General features: G+C 37.2%; 1 protein-coding gene across 1 annotated transcript in view; it reads right to left on the bottom strand.

Annotated features, from left to right (window-relative positions):
• Positions 1 to 283: 283 nt before the first annotated feature.
• Positions 284 to 22,687, bottom strand: part of LOC132117375 (A disintegrin and metalloproteinase with thrombospondin motifs 2-like) — an 83,495-nt gene continuing 61,091 nt past the window's right edge. Inside the window, exons 10-22 of the mRNA XM_059526635.1 lie at positions 20,771 to 20,884; positions 20,529 to 20,674; positions 20,265 to 20,440; positions 17,993 to 18,126; positions 17,075 to 17,198; positions 16,853 to 16,933; positions 16,366 to 16,529; positions 11,669 to 11,828; positions 7,406 to 7,538; positions 6,853 to 7,060; positions 4,407 to 4,536; positions 4,234 to 4,308; positions 284 to 1,536 (exon numbers count right to left, since the gene is read on the bottom strand). Coding sequence (XP_059382618.1) covers positions 692 to 1,536; positions 4,234 to 4,308; positions 4,407 to 4,536; positions 6,853 to 7,060; positions 7,406 to 7,538; positions 11,669 to 11,828; positions 16,366 to 16,529; positions 16,853 to 16,933; positions 17,075 to 17,198; positions 17,993 to 18,126; positions 20,265 to 20,440; positions 20,529 to 20,674; positions 20,771 to 20,884 — 2,490 coding nt within the window. The 3' untranslated portion in view covers positions 284 to 691. The remainder of the gene's footprint in view (positions 1,537 to 4,233; positions 4,309 to 4,406; positions 4,537 to 6,852; positions 7,061 to 7,405; positions 7,539 to 11,668; positions 11,829 to 16,365; positions 16,530 to 16,852; positions 16,934 to 17,074; positions 17,199 to 17,992; positions 18,127 to 20,264; positions 20,441 to 20,528; positions 20,675 to 20,770; positions 20,885 to 22,687) is intronic.

Consider the following 22,687-nt stretch of genomic DNA (forward strand, 5'->3'; position numbering starts at 1 on the left):
GCATGTTGTTTTTTGACGTATTGATTACCATTTGTATAACCACAGTTTTACACTATGGTTAAACTATGTTAAGTGTAGCAAAACCATGGTTAATTTATGGTTACTGTGGCATAACCATAATCATGTTTTTGGTTTTATTTATGTTAAAATCAGTTCATTTTCCTAGGGAGTCCTTGGGCAGTTAGCTCTATATATACTGTTCTGTAATGCAATTACAGGTAAGATGACTTAAACTTTGGACAAGATACACCAAATGTTGAAACATCATTCTCCTTATTAAAAAAGGAGTTCAGAATGTTCAGCTGGTTTGAACAAAACCCATCTAAAACTACCAAACCAGACCATCTTTGATTAGCAAACCAGCTTGAGCTGATTTAATTATGTTTTCAGCTGGGCCAGTAAACCTTTAAAAGTGAGATAATGACAAACAACACAACTTTTTGTGGTATGTGTGTGTGGTAAATCCCTGGGGCAATGTCATCTTAAAAAAAAAACAAAAAAAACCCAACCAAACATGACTAGGGTCAATTTTCTAACCGATCAGATGCCTTAAACAGACACTACATGAATGACTGCGATCTGAGGTTATTTCCTGTAAAAATATTGCAAATGCCAAGAAAGAGTGTAGAGGCCGTAAAACCACTTAAAATATACTCACAAAATACCACAGGGATAAAGAAAAGGAAATGTATCAGTCTCCTGGTTTTCGTTTCAGTCTTTGAAGCAGGAAGTCCCGTTGTCTTTTCTCCGCAAGAAGCTCTTGAATTCTTTTATTATGCGTTTTCTCACGGAAGGGCACTCGATTTTTGGGAACAAAGTGGTTAAGTGCGACCTCGTTCGGATTGACAATCCTGTAGGACACGTCGATGGAGTTATTCTCCTTCTTGTCTTCTGACCGATGGAGACTGATTATGGCAGGAGCGCTTGTTGTTGCAGTAACGTTAGGTTGTAGCGTTGTCAGAAAAGTTGTCTCGATGTTTTTATTCTCAGGTGTGGTTTTATATTGTGGAGTTGTTGGCCAAGACTCTAAAGATGATGAGATGGACTCTGACGATTCGGATTCTGAGAGATGTTCGGTTGAGACGTCGCTCCAGGGTTCATCCTCGTAGAAGGGGGTGCTAGTTTCCTCTTCATAGTCGAGTTTGCTGGGATGCTTCGTGTGCACAGTGACAGAACCAGTGGTGAAAGGGACTGTGGTTGCTGGTTTTAGGGTTATCGGATTCACAGTGGTTGTGTAGCCCCAAGAGCTGGGCTCTGTGCTGATGTTTCTCCATCTGCTGACCGATGGTGTGATTGTTGTGGCGGGCTTCTGTGAGGTCCTGTACAGCTGTGTCATGCGAATGGGAACCATTGCAGTGGGAGTTATGTTAGGAGTGACAGTGGTGTACATCCTGGGTCTAGTCAGGTTGAATTCAGAGGAGTGGTTGCTCTCTTTGCAGGACTTGCAGCACATCTGCCTGTAGCCTGGGTAGGTGCAGTACTTACTGAGAACTTCCCTCTGACAGAACACAGACTTGTCTCCTTTACAGCGGGACCCTGAAAAATAAACCAACAGGATGATCAGTGTGCAGTTACTGATGTCAGTACAATAATAGGAAATAATGCAAATAAAAAGATTAGAAAATAATAATAATGATAATAGTAATATATGAAAATGAAAAAGCATGCATGACCCTGGCAGACAGTTATGGACTTCAATACAATAATAGGAGATTAAAATAAATATATAAAGGAGTATTTGAAATATAAACATGAAAGAAGCATGCAGCAGCGTGACCCTGGCAAACAGTAACGTCAATATGATAATGGGAAATATATATATATATATATATATATATATATATATATATATATATATATATATTTATTTATTATTTTTTATTACTATATATATAATATATATAAATATATCAATGAAATGTTCAAATAAACCATTATATATAAATTAAGAAAAATGTATACAATGTATAATATAATATAATATAATATAATATAATATAATATAATATAATATAATATAATATAATATAATATAATATAATATAATATAATATAATATAATATAATATAATATATAACAAGAAAACAACAATGAAATCTAGGAAAATGTGATATGGAAATAATGTTAGTCTAAGCAAAATGGCGACATGAAATGATAGAGCACAAATTCAGAAGATTTAAGTATTTAGAATATTACTTGACCCTTTATTCCCATAAACACAGCTGACAAGAAACCACATTAGTTACACAGAGACTTCCTGTCAAATATAGAGCATGTACAAGACAACACATACAACTTTTCTGAGTACAGTGTAAACCGTTTTGAAATGTCACACCATTCACAGTTTAGTAAACACTTTGGTAAAACATCTCAACACCATCAAATCCATTGAAAAACAGACAACTTTGAGGAATATAATTATAAAAATGGAAATGGCACATCCTGGGTTTCATTTAAACAACCACATACTGTAACTGTAGGTAATGTAGGGAAATGCTACGCTCTGGAATGAAAGAGCTGTGACAAATAAGACCTACAGGGGCCAGCATTCAGCAAAGATCTGACTACAGGTCAAACGCTGCCTTCAACACGCCATCTGAAATCATTTTAAACCAGTTTTAATTACAAATAAGTCCAGATGTGAGGTGTTTTGAATATGTAATTCCAGAAACGGGCTTGAAGAACAGTCTAAACAAATGCCACCCTTCAATGTAAAGCTCCTATCAAAGTCTTTTTCAGCCTGGACCCTGTCACATTTATTTCAGTAACTGGACAACTGGACCTCACATGCCCACGCACGCACGCACGCACGCACGCACGCACGCACGCACGCACACACACACACACACACACACACACACACACACACACACACACACACACACACACACACACACACACACACACACACACACACACACAGTCAGATACTTTATAATCCTTTAAAATATCATTATAACTTTAGATACTCTTTTAAACATGATATATACTGTATACATATCTCAAATCATTACTTTTCAGGCAAGGAAACATGGCCTGTAAGCTCAAAATACATAGATAAATACAATATATTACTTTTGATACTGGTGTAAGAGATAACAGTCATTGAATATGTTATTACCATTACTAAGTATATTCAGCGTTATTTAATATATACACATAATTGCTGTATAGTTTTAAAAAAGGCCTTTAGACATAGTCTCATAATCGCTATAGCTTCATCTTTTCACAGACTTAGAATCATACAGCAGTGAGAGACCATGATATACTGTAACAGAAGAGCTGAGGAGCAGCCACCCTCGACACTTGCTTAGCTGTAAACATTCATATTTGTTGTTGTTCTTTTCTTTAGCTGCCTCTTTTTGAAATTTTGGTGGACATGCAAACGTAAAAACTCTCATGCCCTTAATCTTAAATAAGGCAAAAATTGCTGATGTGACTGGAAACAAACACGCAGAAGCATGAGGTATTTTTGATCCTTCATTAGGATATCAAACATCGACACGCAACCGATTTATAAAATAAAAATGTGTCAAAAAGCATGCACCATCTTACCACTCTAGTCTTTACATCATATAGGGAATAATAAATCCCTGAAAAATTATGAAATGCTCCGTAAAAGCTTTTCGATACTCCTTCTACTGTATATTCTCGGTTCTTAAACCATTTTTTCAAGAAAATATATACAAAAATACATGACATTAAACAGTCAAAATAAATTAAGGTTATGGCCCACATTGTCATTTTTGTGATATATTATGTTCATCTTATATATGTATTTAATTTTACAAACTGACAGAAATGCTCCAGTTACCGACAGTGCCGGACCAACTTCCTCACACAGAAGAGTTTGTTTTGTAGAGTTTGTTGAATGATTCACCTCGGAAGTCATTACAACAGTCATATCCATATTACCTGACAAAGCACAACCGTCACAGCTTCTCAAAACAAGGCTGCTTCCGCACAAGCACCAGTGCCCTTTTTCAATGCAATTTAAGGCTGTGTTTAGCCCTCGTTTCTATAGAAGACTAAGTACAGCGCGAACAAGGGCAGAGGAAGGAAATAGCCCACAGAATTTCCTCGGATTAAGGAAAAGTTAAGACTCTGAGAGGAACAGGAGAGTGGTCAGGACAGAGTGTAACAGAGCCATAGGGTAAGAGATAGAGGCAGGGTCCAGGAAAGAGCAGCCATGCAGCACACAGCAGGCTGATGATTGGAGTTGGGCCGTTTACTTGAGGAGATCTTGGGCGCTGGGAACTCAGGGTCTGCTCTGGAGAGCCACTGGATGAGGAAGTTCCCTCTGTCAACTAGTAGATGAGACAGGATTTAGGAACAGTGTTATTTTGGTTTAAAAAGGGTCTTAAGTGAAATCTGAGGAGCTGTATAGGTCACAGCGGACACTCACTTGGACACGGTGCCAGCAGACATGATTTCATGGTCTCAGGCTTGGTATCCATACAGACACCGATGGCATTATCAGGGGTGCTGCACATGACCTGCCGCTCCTGAGTCCCGTTACCACAGGTCATTGAGCACTGCACACACATGCAGAACATTTAAACACACAAAGTAGCAGAATAGGATGCAGTAACAAGATAAAATCGATTAACCTGCACTACAGGTCAAACGTGTTTTGAAAGAAGTCTCTTATGCTTACCAAAGTTGCATTTATTTGTTTAGAAAAATAAGAGTAAAATATTGAAAAAAATATTTAACAGTTTAAAATAGCTGTTTTCCATTTTAATATATTTTAAAATGTAATTTATGGCAAACCTGAATTTTCAGTAGCCATTTCTCCATTTTTCAGTGTCACACGCTCCTTCAGAAATCATTCTAATATGCTGATTTTGTGCCCAGTTATTATCAAAAATTCAGCTTGCCGTTGCAGGAATAAATCACATTTTATTTTACATTCACAGTGTGCCAGTAGTCAGGGCCGCATTAAAACTGTAAGGGGCCTTGGGCTTTACCTATTGAGGGGCCCTTCATCAATGAAAACTAAAGCCTACATTCACTCACTTTGCAGCTATAAATGTCATTAACAAAAGATTATTATATGTCATATAAAATATACACAAATATCACTTTATGAAATAAACATGCACAATGCTGGACATATTTTACACAGATATCTATATACAAATGTGTAGCATTAAATTGCATGTGTTAATGTTAGTTAAATGCACTATGAACTAACATTAAAGAACAGAGGAAGGTAAATTATTGAAGGTAAATGTGTACCTTCACAAAATGTTCCACACTTTGAGTTCAAATATCTTCACAAATATATTTAACTGCCTGTGGATCTGGCTGGTAAGTTCATTTACATTTTTACTAATCTTACACATGCAATTTTTTAAGTCACTAATTTACCTTAATGATAGTGAAGCATGAAAGACACTTAGGACAAATGACGGATTTGTCATGAAATGTAAACCTTCAAGTGGGTTTAGGCAATCAAGCGGAAGCAGGAGAGAGCTCCATTCTGTGTGTTCTGAGAACACATTTCTGTATCTGAACACCTACAAACCTCAAAAATGCATTTTCAATTTATTTAGGCTATTTGTGCTTTTGTTTATAATTGGTTCATTTGTTCTTATTTAGTGACTGTTCACTTGTCTATAATTGGAATCGAGAATTGTAAAATTTAACAGTTAGGCCTATCTATAAATTTGGTATTGAAAAAATAATGATACAATGTTTTCTTTTTTTTTTTGTGGCAGGGCAAATAAAAATTTGAACCACTATTGAGCCCTTTTGGCCAAATCGCAAGTGAGTATCTTCTGTTGCCTCAAGATTTGATTAGATTTATTATGATGCATCACAATGCATCTTTTCCTCCAATTATTTATTTAATAATCATTACTATAGGAAAAATTACATAAAGATCTTGTTATTTTACCTCTGTTAGCTTATTAAAAATTTTAAACAAAGATGCAAATAAACAGTAGAGAAAATACAATATAGGCTTTTGAATTTTTTTTTTTTTTACAGTGCTTTACTTTTACATCTATTCTACAGAAGCAAGTAAGACATACAGAAATTGAATAATCAAATGTAACTTTAATAATTGCATAGTCTTTAGTGTATTAATTACAAATAATAAAGCTATAAAAGTTATTCAGTCAAGAGGAGTAATTCCCTCTCTTCTCCCGTTGTTTTTAGGTAAAGCTGTTGTATAAAGATCTAAATCACGAATCCTATTACATATTTGATTTTTCCACAACTGTTTATGCTCACTTAAGACATAACCATCTGTTTACTGGGCTTAAGTCCAGGTAAGCCTGTGCATTGATGTGGCTCTGCCAGTAGTGTAATTTTGCACTGTATTAAGACTTTGTGAATAAGTTGTGACATTACTTAAATAATGGCATAATGTTTTGAGAATAAGGTTGCTACATTAAAGAAGTAATATTTTGAGAATACCATTTTGGGTGATCTGTTGCTTTAACATAATGATGGTCCTTTATTATAGCATCACTGATGCTAAAACACCTCAACTGATACAGATGTTGATACAAGATTTTTTCTTTTAGAATATCATTGATATTCTGGCTGATATGTTTGATAATAATTTTCATGTTATGGTCAATAATCACAAATATTACTTATTATTTTTCTTATTACTATTTGATCTATTTGATCAATTAAAAACAAAGCAGTGAACACTAAAATTAATCATTAATTTTGAATTTAGGCATATTAGGCATATTTTGTGTTCTAACAGTGTTATTAAATAGGACAATTTGAAAGATTAACTTTGAGTGCTAGATAAAGGTAATCTAAATGTAAAAATGTGCATGAATAATGAAACATCTGACTGTCAAACTCTAAATCTTACTCATACTCACCTGAGACCAAGGTCCAGTTCTCCATTGTGCAGGGCATAGGTGACGATTACAGGATCGTCGCCCTTCGGGCCGGTCATCATTGCAATACTTAGCATTGATGGCTTTGTATGAACCGTCCAGTTCAGGTCTCACACAGCGCACAGGTCGAGTATGAGAACCAGTCTTACCACATGATTTACTGCACTCTTCCCATTCTCCTGTCACCCAGCTGAAATACACAACACACACTGAAAAAATATCCACTAACCCTACGATTTCATTAAACCAGGGTCACCAGACTGTGGCCTAGAGGTCTGTGTCCTGTAGAGTTTAGCTCCAACCCTAATTAAACACACCTGAAGCAGGTAATCAAGGTCTTATTAGGAATACTTGTAACTTCCAGGCAGGTGTATTGAGGCAAGTTTGATCTAAACTTTGCATGACACCGGCCCTCCAGGACCAAGTCTAATGACCCTGCCTTACACCATCGTCCATCACTCATTTAGATGCTACAACAGTTCAACTGTATAATATTGGTTTGAAAACTACCACACAATGAACCTCGTTTGCTTACATTGGTTCTGAGCACTCCTTCTGGTTGCAGACTCGATTGATGGCGCGAGGCTTGGGTATGTTGGCACAGAGTGTGCGGTGTACCATTTTGCCATCCGACTTCCTCCGGCATCCAAAACGTGTGTACTGTTTCCCTAAAAGCCAGACAAACAGACAAAACGTCACAATAGAAGCTGTTGTCTCCTACCTCTGATCCAAGCCTCACTCAAAGCTCTTGTCTGTAACAGTTGAGTTGAATTAAGAATTAGATTATTTTAGCAACGTTAATCAACAGCATATGAAACTGCAATTTAAGGAATGAAAAGAAAAACAACAACAACCAACAAACAAAACAATACTTGTACATTTTATTATAAATTACAAATAAACATACATTACCTTCTAAAATGTTGGGGTCACTTATATTTGATAAAAAAAATAATAATACTGTTATTTAGGAAGAGTGGATTAAGTTGATTAAAAAGTGACAGTAAAGTCATTAATGTTCATGTAAACAAAGATTTATATTTCATATAAATGTTGTTTTGAACTGTCCATTCATCTTGAATCTTGAAAAAAAATGTTAAACATTTCCACAAAAAATTAAGACAGGAGTAATGGCTGGTAAAAATTCAATTTGGTCACTTCAATGTTGTGTCAAAGTCTGAAACTAGGGGTCAGACGTCGGAGCCCAGGCACCTCTGCCATGCCCCAGAATTCTGGGTATGAATAGGCCAGCGTGGCATTTGTTCAATCGTTCTGTTTTTCGGAGCCGATGCGTAGGATCTATGGTAAAACAGTGGTTTCTCTATAACCCATACACAGATAAGTGTAGTGAGAGTACCACTGGGTGCTTCACGGGAAGTCGTGGCCTAATGGTTAGAGAGTCGGACTCCCAATCGAAAGGTTGTGAGTTCGAGTCCCGGGCCGGCAGGAATTGTGGGTGGGGGGAGTGCATGTACAGTTCTCTCTCCACCTTCAATACCACGACTTAGGTGCCCTTGAGCAAGGCATCGAACCCCCCAACTGCTCCCCGGGCGCCGCAGCATAAATGGCTGCCCACTGCTCCGGGTGTGTGCTCACAGTGTGCGTGTGTGTTCACTGCTCTGTGTGTGTGCATTTCGGATGGGTTAAATGCAGAGCACAAATTCTGAGTATGGGTCACCATACTTGGCTGAATGTCACTTCACTTAATTTTTTTTTTTTTTTTCAACTGTGACCTTTGAGAGCAAATTTCCTCGTAAAAGCAGTTTTTGTGGATGGTTTATATCCCTCTTGTGAGGACATGGCTATAAGCACAAGTCACCTCATCTGCATGCTGTCCGGGCCCTTGCTCTTCCGGCTACAGGACCTCAATGATGTACCCTTGAAGGGGAGAAAGGAGATGTTGTGGGAGCAGTTCCAGCGGATGAATTCCTGCAGATTTCTTGTTCCTCCAACCGCAAGTGCTCTAATACGTTGCACCGGTACCTGTTTTCTCATTACCCTTGACAGCGACCAGCAAGAGGAATATATGGGGGTCCCCCAGGTGGAGAGAATGATCAAGAACGCTGCCATCTGGAGGAGATGTCTAAAACTCCCATTCAGTGCATATAAGTTTCCTCGTCCCTTGTGGCGAGAGCTTATACTGCTTCTGGACAAGCTGCATCTACTCTGCACACCATGGCTATCCTGCTGTTGTTTAGGGTAGCGTCTGCACGAGGGTGGACCCAAACCCCAGCATGCGGGAACTGTGCTCTACAACTGACTCTTCCCTCCATGCTACGTAGGTCATGCAGGAGGCTCTGGGGAGGGCAACTCATCAGTGTACATCATCACTGTACTTCAGTGGTCCAGAAGCACCACATGTGGCTCAAACTGATGGGGATGCAGGTTACTGAAAAAAGGGCACTTTCTTTACTCCCATATTTTCCAGTTTGGTCTCTTTGGTGACACCGCCATTTCTCGACAGTCAGCAAACTATTAAAGGTTTTCTGCCTTGGCCCCTGATGTAGCAGTCTCTGTCTACTTGTTGCTGGAGACAATCTGTACTGCACTGACCCTGCATTGGCCTGGACTGGTGGTCAAGCCCGACCGGAGGCAATCTTTTAGCAGCAAGGTGTCATCATCACCTGTAATAAGCGACCCAGGTAGAGATGACCAACCAGCTCTACTTGCATCGGGGGATAAGAGATGGATGCTGCAGGGCCTAGGCCACCAAATTTGTGGTGGAATTGGTGAATATGGAGTATCAAACCTGTTCAGACAAAGATTTCTGCCTCCACTGGTTTTGATGCAGCAAGTCTCATGTCAAGCCAGTATGACAAACCTATGCAAGTTTCTGCTCCCTCGTACATCACCGTATGCAACGTACTCTTCCATTGTGAGCCTTTTGTAACCAAGATGTTTTACTTTACAAGAATAAATTACATTACTATTTATTAAATGTTAAAACATTGCTCCACAATGCCGCAGGAACCCTGCCTCAGGTACATCGAACGTAGTTCCACTGAGACCATTGAAAAGAAGTCTGGATTCCCCAGCCTTTCCTGTTGGCTCATCAGGTTGTTTGGCTTGGCGATTCAGCTGATTGGAGTGACTGAGTCAGCCACAGACATATCTGTTGCCTCACAGGATTCCTTTCTTTGACAATTGCGTTTGCCCTGTCTGAGGCCTCCTTCGTCATGGATGCATTATTCTGAGACCCTGGCTTGGATCTATGCCAAAGGTTGCCATTACTTCCCTTATGGACCAAGTGGTGACCCTGCAAGTTATTCCTTTCAAGGAAGAAAATCTAGCCTGTCACTGCTGTGTCTGGTGCGAGACCTGTGCATCCATCACAGTATAGACCAAGTTTTAGAATGTCTGAACAGCTCCTTGTCAACCTGGAAGACAGCAGATGGAGAAAGTTGTCTCCAAACAGGAAATCTCCCACTAAACTATGTATTTCATATCAATTTCTATGGCTGATCAGGTCAGAGGCTAACCTTGTCCACTTGGAGTCAGGGCACTCACCCATATCTGCAAGTGTAAGCCAGTTCATCCTAGATTTAGGGTGACTAGTAAGGTGTAGAGCTGCAATATAGTGCCCTACCCCTCTCTAAGAAGGCAATGTGAACTCTGTCCAGTTCAGCTCCTTTTATAAACCCTGGACTGCCTTTCCATTGTCCATGCACTCTTTGCGTTGCTGAGTTTGGCGTAGAAACTTGGTCCAAGAAACCATTACTTGTAAGTATCAAGTGAACTCTCATAAATGGATTGGTGTTCCAAATGTTGTGACTCTCTACGGTGTTTCCATATGTGTATTAATCCACTGCCCTGTTCCTAATAAGGACACTGTTTTCCCTAGACAGACAGCTGATTTCTTTCTGTGCTTAGTAGTTCTCCCCTTATGTGGAGCATTCCAAAGAAACCATCCCTATGTAGTACTGTCTTTATAGTGAGTTTTGGATGTATCTCCACATAACCTCCCCTTCAGGTAGGATGTGGTCTCCACAGTGTTCTTTCCCCACTTGGGGAACATGCTGGGCTTGTCAACACCTGCGACCCTGTGGATTCGTAACAAAGTTCAGTTGTTGTGGTGTTTAGTATACGAACCCCTAGTGTTGTACTTCGACACTACGTCAAAGTGACAGACTAAAAGGAAACGTCTCAGTTATGAATGGTAATCCTCATTCCCTGATGGAGGGAGCAGAGACATTGTGTCCCTCTGAATTGGTTCTGAGTGAGTTTAGACACTTTCTGACTCTTCAGAACAAAATGAGTGAGCAAATGCCATGCTGGCATATTTATACCCGAATATCTGAGGCATGGCCAGACCGGCTGTGCAAATTTTGCTCGCCGATTCCATTGGCCTTTTCTCAATTATATCAAAGGTGTCTGGGCTCTCGAGTGCGACACCTAGTGTTGGACTTCGACACAAAGTTTCCATTCCCTCCATTAGGGAATGAGGGTTACCATATTTAATCAAGATGTTCTACTTTACAGGAATAAATTACATTATTATTTATTAAAAGTGAAAACATTGCTTTTGAATTGCAATAATAAAATTACAATATTAATGTTTTTTTGTATTTAACATAGGATAATTAAAAAACCATAAAAAAATATTTGAACTAAAGTTAAAGGTTAATAATCAACTCTTGAAATGCCACCTATTAAAATATGTATTTAAAAAATATAATTTAATTGTCTTTCCTAATTTATTTCTAATTCAACCTAATAATATTGGACATTGCCAATTCAATTTAAAACTCTATCTCTATTAAATTAAAAAGTAGCCAATTCTTATTATATTGCTGTGTACCTCCGCCACATGGCTTTGAGCAGTGTGACCACTTCCTGAGAGCCCACTCGAAGTAAATTGTGTCATCCTGAGGCAGGGTGTTCTCCAACGATGAGAGCGGATCTTCTGCCAGGATGTATTTGTATGAAAGCGTGACTTTAGAAATGCTCTGAGACTGGACCTGGAGAAGATGTTTGAAATTGGTGAAGCATGTTACTTTTTAAAATATATTCTGTTGACTAGATTTATTGTTATTATGTGATTTAATGTAATTGTTAATAGTTTACCCAAAGATGAAAATTAAGTAATTGTTTTCTCACCCGGTGTTATTCTAATGCTGTATCCCTTCTTTCTTTTTTTGGCCAAAAAAAAAAAAACTTTTCTTTTGAAAATACACTGTACTACTCATGCTTGACCATATAATGTAATGGCAGTGGAAAGTGACCAGCATCAAGCTTTTAAAAAATAAAATAAAATAACAAAGACACAAAAGTTTCACGGAATGGTCCCATGTGACATGTCATATAAGTTTTCTGGGTTTGGTGAAAAACACAAACTAATGTATTACAAATTCCATTCCAAAAAAGTTGGGACACTCTACGAATTGTGTATAAAATCAGAATGCAATGTGGAAGTTTCAAATTTCAATATTTTATTCAGAATACAACATAGATGACATAGCAAATGTGTAAACTGAGAAAATTTATCATTTTAAGGGAAAATAAGTTGATTTTTAAATTCATGGCATCAACACATCTAAAAAAAGTTGGGACAAGGCCATGTTTACCACTGTGTGGCATCCCCTCTTCTTTTTATAACAGTCTGCAAACGTCTGGGGACTGAGAAGACAAGTTGCTCAAATTCAGGAATAGGAATTTTGTCCCATTCTTGTCTAATACAGGCTTCTAGTTGCTCAACTGTCTTAGGTCTTCTTTGTCACATCTTCCTCTATATGATGCGCGATGGGTGAAAGATCTTGACTGCAGGCTGGCCATTTCAGTACCAGGATGCTTCTTCTACGCAGCCATGATGTTGTAATTGATGCAGTATGTGGTCTGGCATTGTCATGTTGGTCTTCCCTGAAAGAGACGACATCTGGATGGGAGCATATGTTGTTCTAGAACTTGGATATACCTTTCAGCATTGATGGTGCCTTTCCAGATGTGTAAGCTGCCCATGCCACACACACTCATGCAACCCCATACCATCAGAGATGCAGACTTCTGAACTGAGCGCTGATGACAACTTGGGTTGTCCTTGTCCCCTTTAGTCCGGATGACATGGCATCCCAGTTTTCCAAAAAGAACTTTTTTGATTTGTGCAAAATTTGATTCGTCTGACCACAGAACCGTTTTCCACTTTGCCACAGTCCATTTTAACCCTCTGAGGTCTAAGGGTATTTTTGGGGCATGGAGAAGTTTTGTCATGCCCTGACATTTGTGCTTTTTTCAGTTGCTTATAAACATCTAAATGGCTAAAGTCTAAACTCACTGCAATCAGCACAAACTGGGCTATAATAATATGTGTGCGGCATGTATGTACATGATTGTGCTTTTGAGAAAAGAAAAATGTTATGCGTGGTTAGTGAAAAACTAAACATGTTAAATCACTTGAATAAGTCCATATAACACATACAGAACATTGGTTTCTCGGGACTTTTGAGAACTGGAGCTTGTAGCCTAGAATTTTTATTTATAAATGATGTGAAAATCATCATGATACTCACAGAAAACAATACATTGATTTAAATTTTCTAAGACACTTTTTGTTTGTAAAAGTCATATGCGAGTAGGCATCAACTATCATGAATATCATTGTGATTTACACCTGAGAAGACAAATGCCTGCATAATGAGCTGCATAATGAGCCATTCAGTCAGGTGTGTGACTGAGAGGGAAGAGTTACAAGAAAGAATGTGAGGACAAAATAAACGTATAGATTTTATATTTGTAGTTTGTTTAGAATTATCCCACAACGTAATTTAATATTCACTTGCTACTACAGTTAAACATTTTATTAGGAAAACCAAAGCTGACTTTCAAAGCTGAATTTTTTGCATCATTACTCCCATCACACAATCCTTCAGAAATCCTTTTAACAATCTGATTTTCTACAAACAAACAAACAAAGAAACATTTATTGTTATTATTATCATTATTATTAATAATGTAGAAAAGAGCCGAGAATATTTTTTTCTGTTTTTTGGGGGATAAATGGAAAGAACAGCATTGTTTGTTACATTTGTTACATTTACATTTATTTGTTACATTTATATTATTTACATCAAGCTTTTGAATGGTATAGTATCAGAATCAGAATCAGAATGAGCTTAATTGCCAGGTATGTTTACACATATGAGAAATTTGTTTTCGTGAAGCTCCGCAGAGCAACAGAATGACAGCGACAGAACAAAAAACATAATAAAAGAATAAAAAATACAAATAAGTAGGTAAGGAATGACAATATTCATTCCTTACCTACCGTAGTAGTGTATATTGTTATTGAAACTTCATAATGTTTCACTTGATTATACATTTAGTCAGGAATTATTAGTGCTTCATTCTTTTTTTTCTGAGGAAATCCAAATCTCAAATCCTGAGGTAATCCATATCACATCTTTTTGGGGTGAATTATGTCTTATTCCTCTCATTGTGAAGCAAACAGCAAAATAAAAAACTTGAACTCGCTGCAATGTTTTCTGTTGTATGGGCGTATTCAAGCCGTGCGCTTCAGTGAAACATTAGAATCTCAAAAGCGCATTCAGTGCGTGGGCATGGTCGCATTAGATATAACACATTGTTTTCATATGGATTACTTTATCACAGAATATTTGTTTTCGGCAGCACTTGTTTAGTTTAAAATTAGATATGTTAAGCTTTCCATAGATATATCTCTCATGTCTCTTCGTTGAATATTCACTGAGTTACAGTTCATTTTAATGACGCGTTTGTAAATGAAGATCAGCGCAGACAAAGGCTGCAGACAGCACACCTTGTTTGTTATCTTTATTTTTTTAAATGCACAAAGTTTTGTTGTTATTATGTCTGTATACAAAAAAAGTCGACCCTTAACAGATTCGATTGATATATTGCTCTTATCTGTACGATCAAAACTGAAAGTGTAATTTAAGTTCTATCCGGGGTTATCAGGAGAAAATGCCTCATAACGCTTATACGCTTTAATCGACTCCAAAGGGTTAAATAAGCCTTGGCCCAGAGAAAACGCCTGCACTTCTGGATCATGTTTAGATATGGCTTCTTTTTTGACCTATAGAGTTTAAGCCGGCAACGGCGAATGGCACGGTGGACTGTGTTCACAGACAATGTTTTCTGGAAGTATTCCTGAGTCCATGTTGTAATTTCCATTACAGTAGCGTTCCTGTATGTGATGCAGAGCCGTCTAAGGGCCCGAAGATCACGGGCATCCAGTATGGTTTTCCAGCCTTGACCCTTATGCACAGAGATTATTCCAGATTATCTGAATCTTTGGATGTTATTATGCACTGTAGATGATGATAACTCCAAACTCTTTGCAATTTTTCTCTGAGAAACTCCTTTCTGATATTGCTCCACTATTTTTCGCCCCAGCATTGGGGGAATTGGTGATCCTCTGCCCATCTTGACTTCTGAGAGACACTGCCACTCTGAGAGGCTCTTTTTATACCCAATCATGTTGCCAATTGACCTAATAAGTTGCAAATTGGTCCTCCAGCTGTTCCTTATATGTACTTTTAACGTTTCCGGCCTCTTATTGCTACCTGTCCCAACTTTTTGGAATGTGTAACTCTCATAAAATCCAAAATGAGCCAATATTTGGCATGACATTTACAAATTTCTCACTTTTAACATTTGATATGTTATCTATATTCTATTGTGAATAACATATAAGTTTATGAGATTTGTAAATTATTCCATTCCTTTTTACTCACAATTTGTTCAGTGTCCCAACTTTTTTGGAATCAGGTTTGTATTTAAAAGATTCTTACCTAGGTCATTGGTCTGTACACAACTGTGCTTTCTTAAGTGCCACAGTTAATTTCAACTCACCCAGAAAAATTGTGAGAAATATAGTTTACTAAAAATGCAAAATAAAATACAATCCATGTACTTTCTTCTCTGAGCTGAATATATATGTTGTGTTCATATCTATCAACTGTCATTCTGACTGGCAACTGACAAACCATTATTGTCTGGAAGTTCTGAACTCACTGAAGAAAGTACAATGACACTCAAGCTCTGTATTTCATGTTTTGCTTTTATTCATTTTGATTTCTCACAATGGTGCACTTGTGTGAGCTAACCGCTGACCTAACAGTGTCTCATGAACACAGCCATGCACAAAAGACCAATGGCTTAGGTCAGGATTTTTTAATATTACAATACATTTAGCTTTGTTTTTCTCCTAACCCTCAAAACACTTGAAATGTATGATACGTGTTACATGGGACCATTGTGTGTCACTTTTGCATCTTTTGCGTGAGCAGGGCATGGCATTTTTTTTAATTTCTCCTTTCATGGTCTGAAAAAGAAAGAAGGGCAAATGCTATTGGAACAACACCAGGGTGAGTACGACTGAATTTTTAATTCTTGGTGAACAATTCCTATCCATTACTAGATGTACTGCCCTTATTAACCCTGAAAGCTCTTTAGGTTTTAAATCTGGATTTACAGTTGTCCACTACTTCTTTTAATTTTGGCTCATATAATGCTCATTCTTACCATAATGAGAACTCCATATTTGAGTGGTCCAGTGGTCTGGACTGTCTCCATGTCGTCATTGTTAGTATACTCCCATGCCACACCTTTCTCAATTACTGTACGTGACTCAGGAAAATCACCTTCGTCGTTCAGGAAGATATGATCTGTGGCCTGGTTCTTCACCGCTAGCAGAGGACAATTTAAAATTAGGACTTCACTACATGCAGTCCAAATTATGCACAGAGTGAGACAAAAACAAGGATCAATCTTCATCAAGCTGATTTTATATGCATTCCTTGTACCTATAAATCACAGTATTGGAAGTCATTACTTCTAAGCAACTAAGGTGCTTTACGGCCACTGAGCTGGAGTTCCTAATGTTCTCAGTGCCAGGAGGAGTCCAAACCTCTCCATCAATAACAAACAGTGGGAGGCCAGACACTTGAATTATGAAGGCCAGTGTTGGAGTTATTAATCACAGGGGCATTTGCTGAGAAGGAGCTTCTACCTAGAATATGCGGAGTTCCTTTGAATTCGTGGATCTGTATGTGGCGTGCTCCTCTAGGAATCTCCAGGATCTTCAGAAAACCTAAGAATACAATTCACAAAAATAAAAATGAGATTTGAGAAATGAAGAATTTCCTGATTGTGGTGAAATTTTAAAATAAATCTGGGTTGGACACACTAAGTGAACCTGCTCAAGACGTCTGTGGCGAGGGAAGAACCTCACCTGGTTTCCTTGTGCTGCGGGTGAAATTTCCTTTGACTATCTTGCAGGTAGAGTTGTCTCCTCCACACACACCACACTTATCTTCCTCTAGCTCCGAGGCTATAACATTGTCACAGCCCACTTTCTGTGCAAAGAGCAGGGTTTAAGAGAGCCAGGAATATAGAGACATAAGAAAAAAAATATATATTTAAAACAATACTTATTATGCATACTTATATCTGTTTTGAAGTATGCTTACATTTTTACTGGAAAACAAGACAAGAATACTGATGAAGAAAACTAAACAGAGCATTTTTACAATTGAATCTGTAACTGCTTTGGCGTATAATGCATCCTCAATAAATGTCTTTATAAAGGCAAAGACAATAGTGCTATTGACCAGCAATTTTGCATGAAAATTTATGCATGGATGGTACATTTACTCTGAACTTAATCTTAATTCTAACCAGAACCACTGTTTGCCAATAAAATCAATAAACATTAAAAGGCAGGAAACACTCTTGAGCACACAACTGCATGGAAACAATCACAGATCCCATATTTCCCTAGGTGAGTGCCAGTGCTGGTGCACATTCAAACCCAGCTTTTTCCAGACATTCATATCCCTCTCAGATTATAAAGCAATACATCTTGGAATGCACATCAGCTTTTAATTCCACTAGCAAAACACTGAGATCTAAGCATGTACTTGGTCAGTCAGGACCTTGCAGTCATATATTCCACCAATAACAGAACTAGCTAAACACAGACCATTGAAGACAATGTCCTGTTCTAGTGAATCAACAATTTACCAGGCAGTGAGAAGTGGAAAGGCCTCAGAAGGCTGAGATTAGGCCTGATATTATTCATTCTATGGCATTTTGGAGGATGGACTTCAATGATGGATAGTTTACGTGGGTGTGTTTGAATAACCTTTACCTCACACTCCCCACGCACACACACGCTGTAAGGGTCTTTGTAGGAACAACGTGTGCCATCATGCACCATTCTCTTCATGGATACCACATCTCCAGTTTCTTTTGACTGGCAGTACAGTTGACATCTCTCTTCAGCTGTCCAAAAAACAGACCACAGACAAATTCATACAATTCATATTTGTTTGAGCACACTGTAAGATTCCACTCAACACTAGATGTATGATCATGCTCATATCCCCAAATGGATTAATAAATCTAATAATTTTTAATAATGCAATAATTAATAATTTGTATGGTTTAGTTATATTTTCAATCCTGCTAATATGTTCATATTGTACATTTCAGTGTGAATTACCATTTAAATGTTCAGGGTCGGCAAGATGAAAAAAAAAAACATAATAAATGACTTTTATTTTGCCAAGGGTGCTTTAAATTGTTCAAAAATCACAGTAAAGATGTTTACATTACTACAAAAAGCTTTGACCAAAACAATGATGTTCTTTTAGACTATCCATACAACAAAGAATCCTAAAAATCCAATTATTTCTGAAAATTCAATCTTAACCATCACAGGAATGACATTTAAAATGACATTCTAAAATTGTACAGTTATACTACTATAACATTTTACAATATTACCGTTTTTACTGTATTTTTGATCAAGGAAATGCAGCCTTTGTGAACATACTTAAATGTTATGATAAATACATTATGATACTTTATCCTACCAACCCCAACATTTTGAATAGTAGTGTGCATCCAAATATTCAAAACTATACAAGAATTAATACTTCTAATAAATGTAAGCGATCGGGCTGACAGAATGTATTAAAATGTTTGTGTGCTACAACCACACTTTAGTGTAGGTACTAATCAATTACTTTGTTACATCTAGACAATTCATATGGACAGATTTAGTAAGAATGCCACTGATATCAGATTTGTGGTGTAAAGATAATTATTTTAGAGTCTTAAAAGAAGGTGTCTGCTACATAAATAATCATAAAAAATAATTAAATAGAAAAAACTAATACCAGTGTCTCCACTGCAACCTTGTTCTTACTGTATGTGCAGTGAAAACAAGATTGTTTTCTCCTCTCAGCAGTAGAGCAGGAGGCTGGAGTGGTTATTAGCTGGCAACCTGCATTCCCTTTATTGTAGCAGTAATTCGGTCCCAGCAGATAACTGGAGATGCTGTTGCCGCTTAATCACATTTCCATGTACTTTTCTTCCAACCGCTGCTGTCCAGCTCTTGGCTGATGCCCTTCTCAGTGACTGGGCCAAACTTTTGGCAAATGTTTCCAAGCAGCTAAGAGCAACTCTTCAGTTAAGTAACAACCCTATTACTCTTTCTGAAGTCTTAATGTTGAAGTTACCAAATAAAGACATAAAAACTAGAAAAACCATGATCCTGAAGGAGAGATACAGACACTTTTTTCCAGACAGTTTTGATTTCATCCTTTCCATGAATATATGTTCCATTTTCTTTGTTGTTCTGTTTGGAGGTTTGGTGGCACGACATAAAACTATGAGACTTGTTTCCGTAGTGGGATTAAAAAAAATTTAATCTCTCAATTCTGAGAAGAAAAGTCAGAATTGTGAGATATGAACAATTGTGAGATATGCAGTTTTGAGAAAAAAAGTTAGAAATGTTAGATAAATAGATGCTTTTATATACATATATATATATATATATATATATATATATATATTTCTTTTTTTTTTTTTTTTTTTTCATGGAAAAAATGTTTGTGCTACTGTAGTTAACAGTGTATTAACTAACTTTTGATCTCAAAAATGTACTGGTAAATATTGAGATTAACTTTAATTAGGTTTAAGAAATGCTATAGAAATATTATTCATTGTTAGTTCATACTAACTAATGTAGTTAATTTATATTAAAAAATTAAACCTTATTGTATTTATTTCACAAAATGCAGAAGCATAAAGCCACAAAAATGCAAAAATGCAAAAAAAAAAAAAAAGTTATTCTATATGGCACCTAAAATACAAATACATATTTCTTAGCTCTTATATGTTATGGAAACATTTTCAGAAAAAGTAAGTTCGTGAATGATGTTTAAAAAGCACATTTCTTTGAAAGAAAGATGAAAGGGGTCCAAGACACATGGCGGACATCAGGAAGCATTAAAAAAGTATAATACCATGCGACTGTGCCAATGTTTTTTTTTCACCAGCATAATATGAGACTGAACAAAAACGGAAAATGATTTGGAAAGGAATAACACTAAATAAATCAGCTCATCACTCACGTTCAGGATGCTCGTAGGGCAACCAATGGTGTTTGGTGCCCTCATGCTCAAAGTGGGGGTTCCACATTTTGCACTGCTCCTCTCTAAAGTCAGCCAGGGCCTTTGCACACTCCTCCATGCTACAGAGCTGGAACTCATAGTTGTTTCCATAACAAGTGCGCCCCCCGTTGGATGGACTACAACATAGAACAGATTTGTTCAATTCGACAGAGGTGAAATGTGAGAACACGAGAATACCACTTTCACTGATTTGAAGACACTCACATTGGGTTGTTACACTCTCGAGTTCGGAACTGTACTCCACCACCACAGGTACGAGAACAGGAGCCAAACTTGGTCCACTGACCCCAGTGGCCATCCTGCCTAAGAATGTCTGGCGTCAGCTTGATACAGTGACCCTTAAAACAGTGCTGGAGAAAAGAAAAAGAAAGGGAGAAAAGAATGTTAAATGGTATCTGGTATTCTGGTTCTGGGTATATGCTCAGGTTCTGAGTATAAGGTCTAACCTTTCCTGTTGCACACTTGGTCCCATCGATAGGTGGGCCCTTCTTGGTCTTGCAGAAGAAAGGGTTCTCGGGGTGGCTGCACCACAGCTGCTTGCAAGGATCGTAGGTGCTGTACTAAAAGAAACAGTCATGCTCGCATTCATACACACAGACCATGTGACCAGCCCAGTTTACTTGGCCGCATGGTGGCAGGGAAATGGGAAAGTGGCAGAAGTCTTGTTTTTCAATTGTTTTATTTTGCTTTTCTTGTTTGCAGATGAATTATCTGCTTGCACCTGCATAAACAACATTATTTCATATTATAGAGGATAATAATCCAGAAATGTTTCTATTTTGCATTATTTTTCAAACTGATCATATGTATTTTTTAAATCTTTATCTTACTTTTCATAACAGGAAACCATGAATAAACCATTAATGGGCAAAATGTTTAATTTAATGTGCCAGAAATTCGTTGTCAATACACAATCTTTAAAGGGGTCATATAATGTTGCTAAAAAAAAAAAACATTATGTTGTGTTTTTGGTGTAATGTAATGTGTTTATGAAGTTTAAGGTTAAAAACAACAACAACAAAAAATAATAATTTACCACATAATGTACATTATTGTTGTTCCTCTATGCCCCGCCTTTCTTAAACGCGTCAATTTTTACAAAGCTCATCATTCTGTAAAGAGTGGTATACGAAATGTATATATAATGAAACAAATGAAAAAGAGAAATATCAGGTCGGAAATGTTGAGACTCATTCGAGTTCTGAGGCCTTTCTCCCTCAGTGTCTCTGCAGCACAGCAGTGTAGTGTACAGTACATTGATCGGCACATGCACATCACAGACAGAGAGTGCAGAAGTGCAGCCCTCCCTCCCATTCCAGTTGTGTTTGTCTTGGTGCTGAGGTGAGTGTTGATGAACAAAACACCAAGCTACAGTACCTGTGCCTCGAATGTACAGCTAATTATCTAAAAGAAAAAAAGGCAAATATAGTTAATTTGTCTTGCTAACAACCATGACCCATGAGATCTACAATGTAAGTTAGCTAAAGTTTAGCTAACTAGCAGGTTAGACCAGTGCATGTTCTTTCATTGCATGATTCAGTTCACTTATGTTTTAGACACAATATTGACTGTTTTTGCTCTATTTCGCCAACAAATATACTTCCAATTTGTGTCTCTGAGCAACAAGAAGCCATTTGTTCCTTAATGAATCAACTGTTTAAATTATTCGGTTCAGTCGCAATGACCCAATTATTAACAGTGACTTGCTGCTACACACTGGCGGTTTTAATTTCACATTTATAATATATATATATATATATATATTTTTTTTTTTCAAATATCAGTAGTCCACATTTTATGTTTAAAATATCAAAACAGTATTAATGCATTTGTAACTGCAGGTTAAATAAATCAAATACATTAAAAGCATTAATGTCCTGCATTAAACAGTGTATAAATTCATCTACTGTAAATGCCACTTCAGATGCAACTTCTGTGCTTTCTCTGCATTGCAAAGATGAATTTTGTCAATACTGATTTAATTTGCTTGTTAACAGACCAAATGACTTATTATTCTAACTGACTGATTCAATTTAAGAATTAGACTGAAAAGATGAAGCACACTTTTAGAAAAAAAGGGCTTCATAAAGGTAAAAATGCCCATAAAAGGTCAAAAATAAATTTAAACTTATAGGAAAAGATTAATTTCTATCAATACTGTGATTCACACAGAATATGCAGAATATCAAAAAATGTAGGAGTCAGTTGTCCACGCCACGGTAGTCCTTAAGATATCAGCACAATAACACACTCAGCAAAATACTGTCTAATTAACATTATCAATAAAATCCCAGAAAATATTGAGATATATTTTTTATTTAATATCACACACCCCTAATATATTAAATGTTTTGTTTAGAAAA

Source organism: Carassius carassius, chromosome 36 (assembly GCF_963082965.1).
Source record: "Carassius carassius chromosome 36, fCarCar2.1, whole genome shotgun sequence".
Taxonomy (NCBI): domain Eukaryota; kingdom Metazoa; phylum Chordata; class Actinopteri; order Cypriniformes; family Cyprinidae; genus Carassius; species Carassius carassius.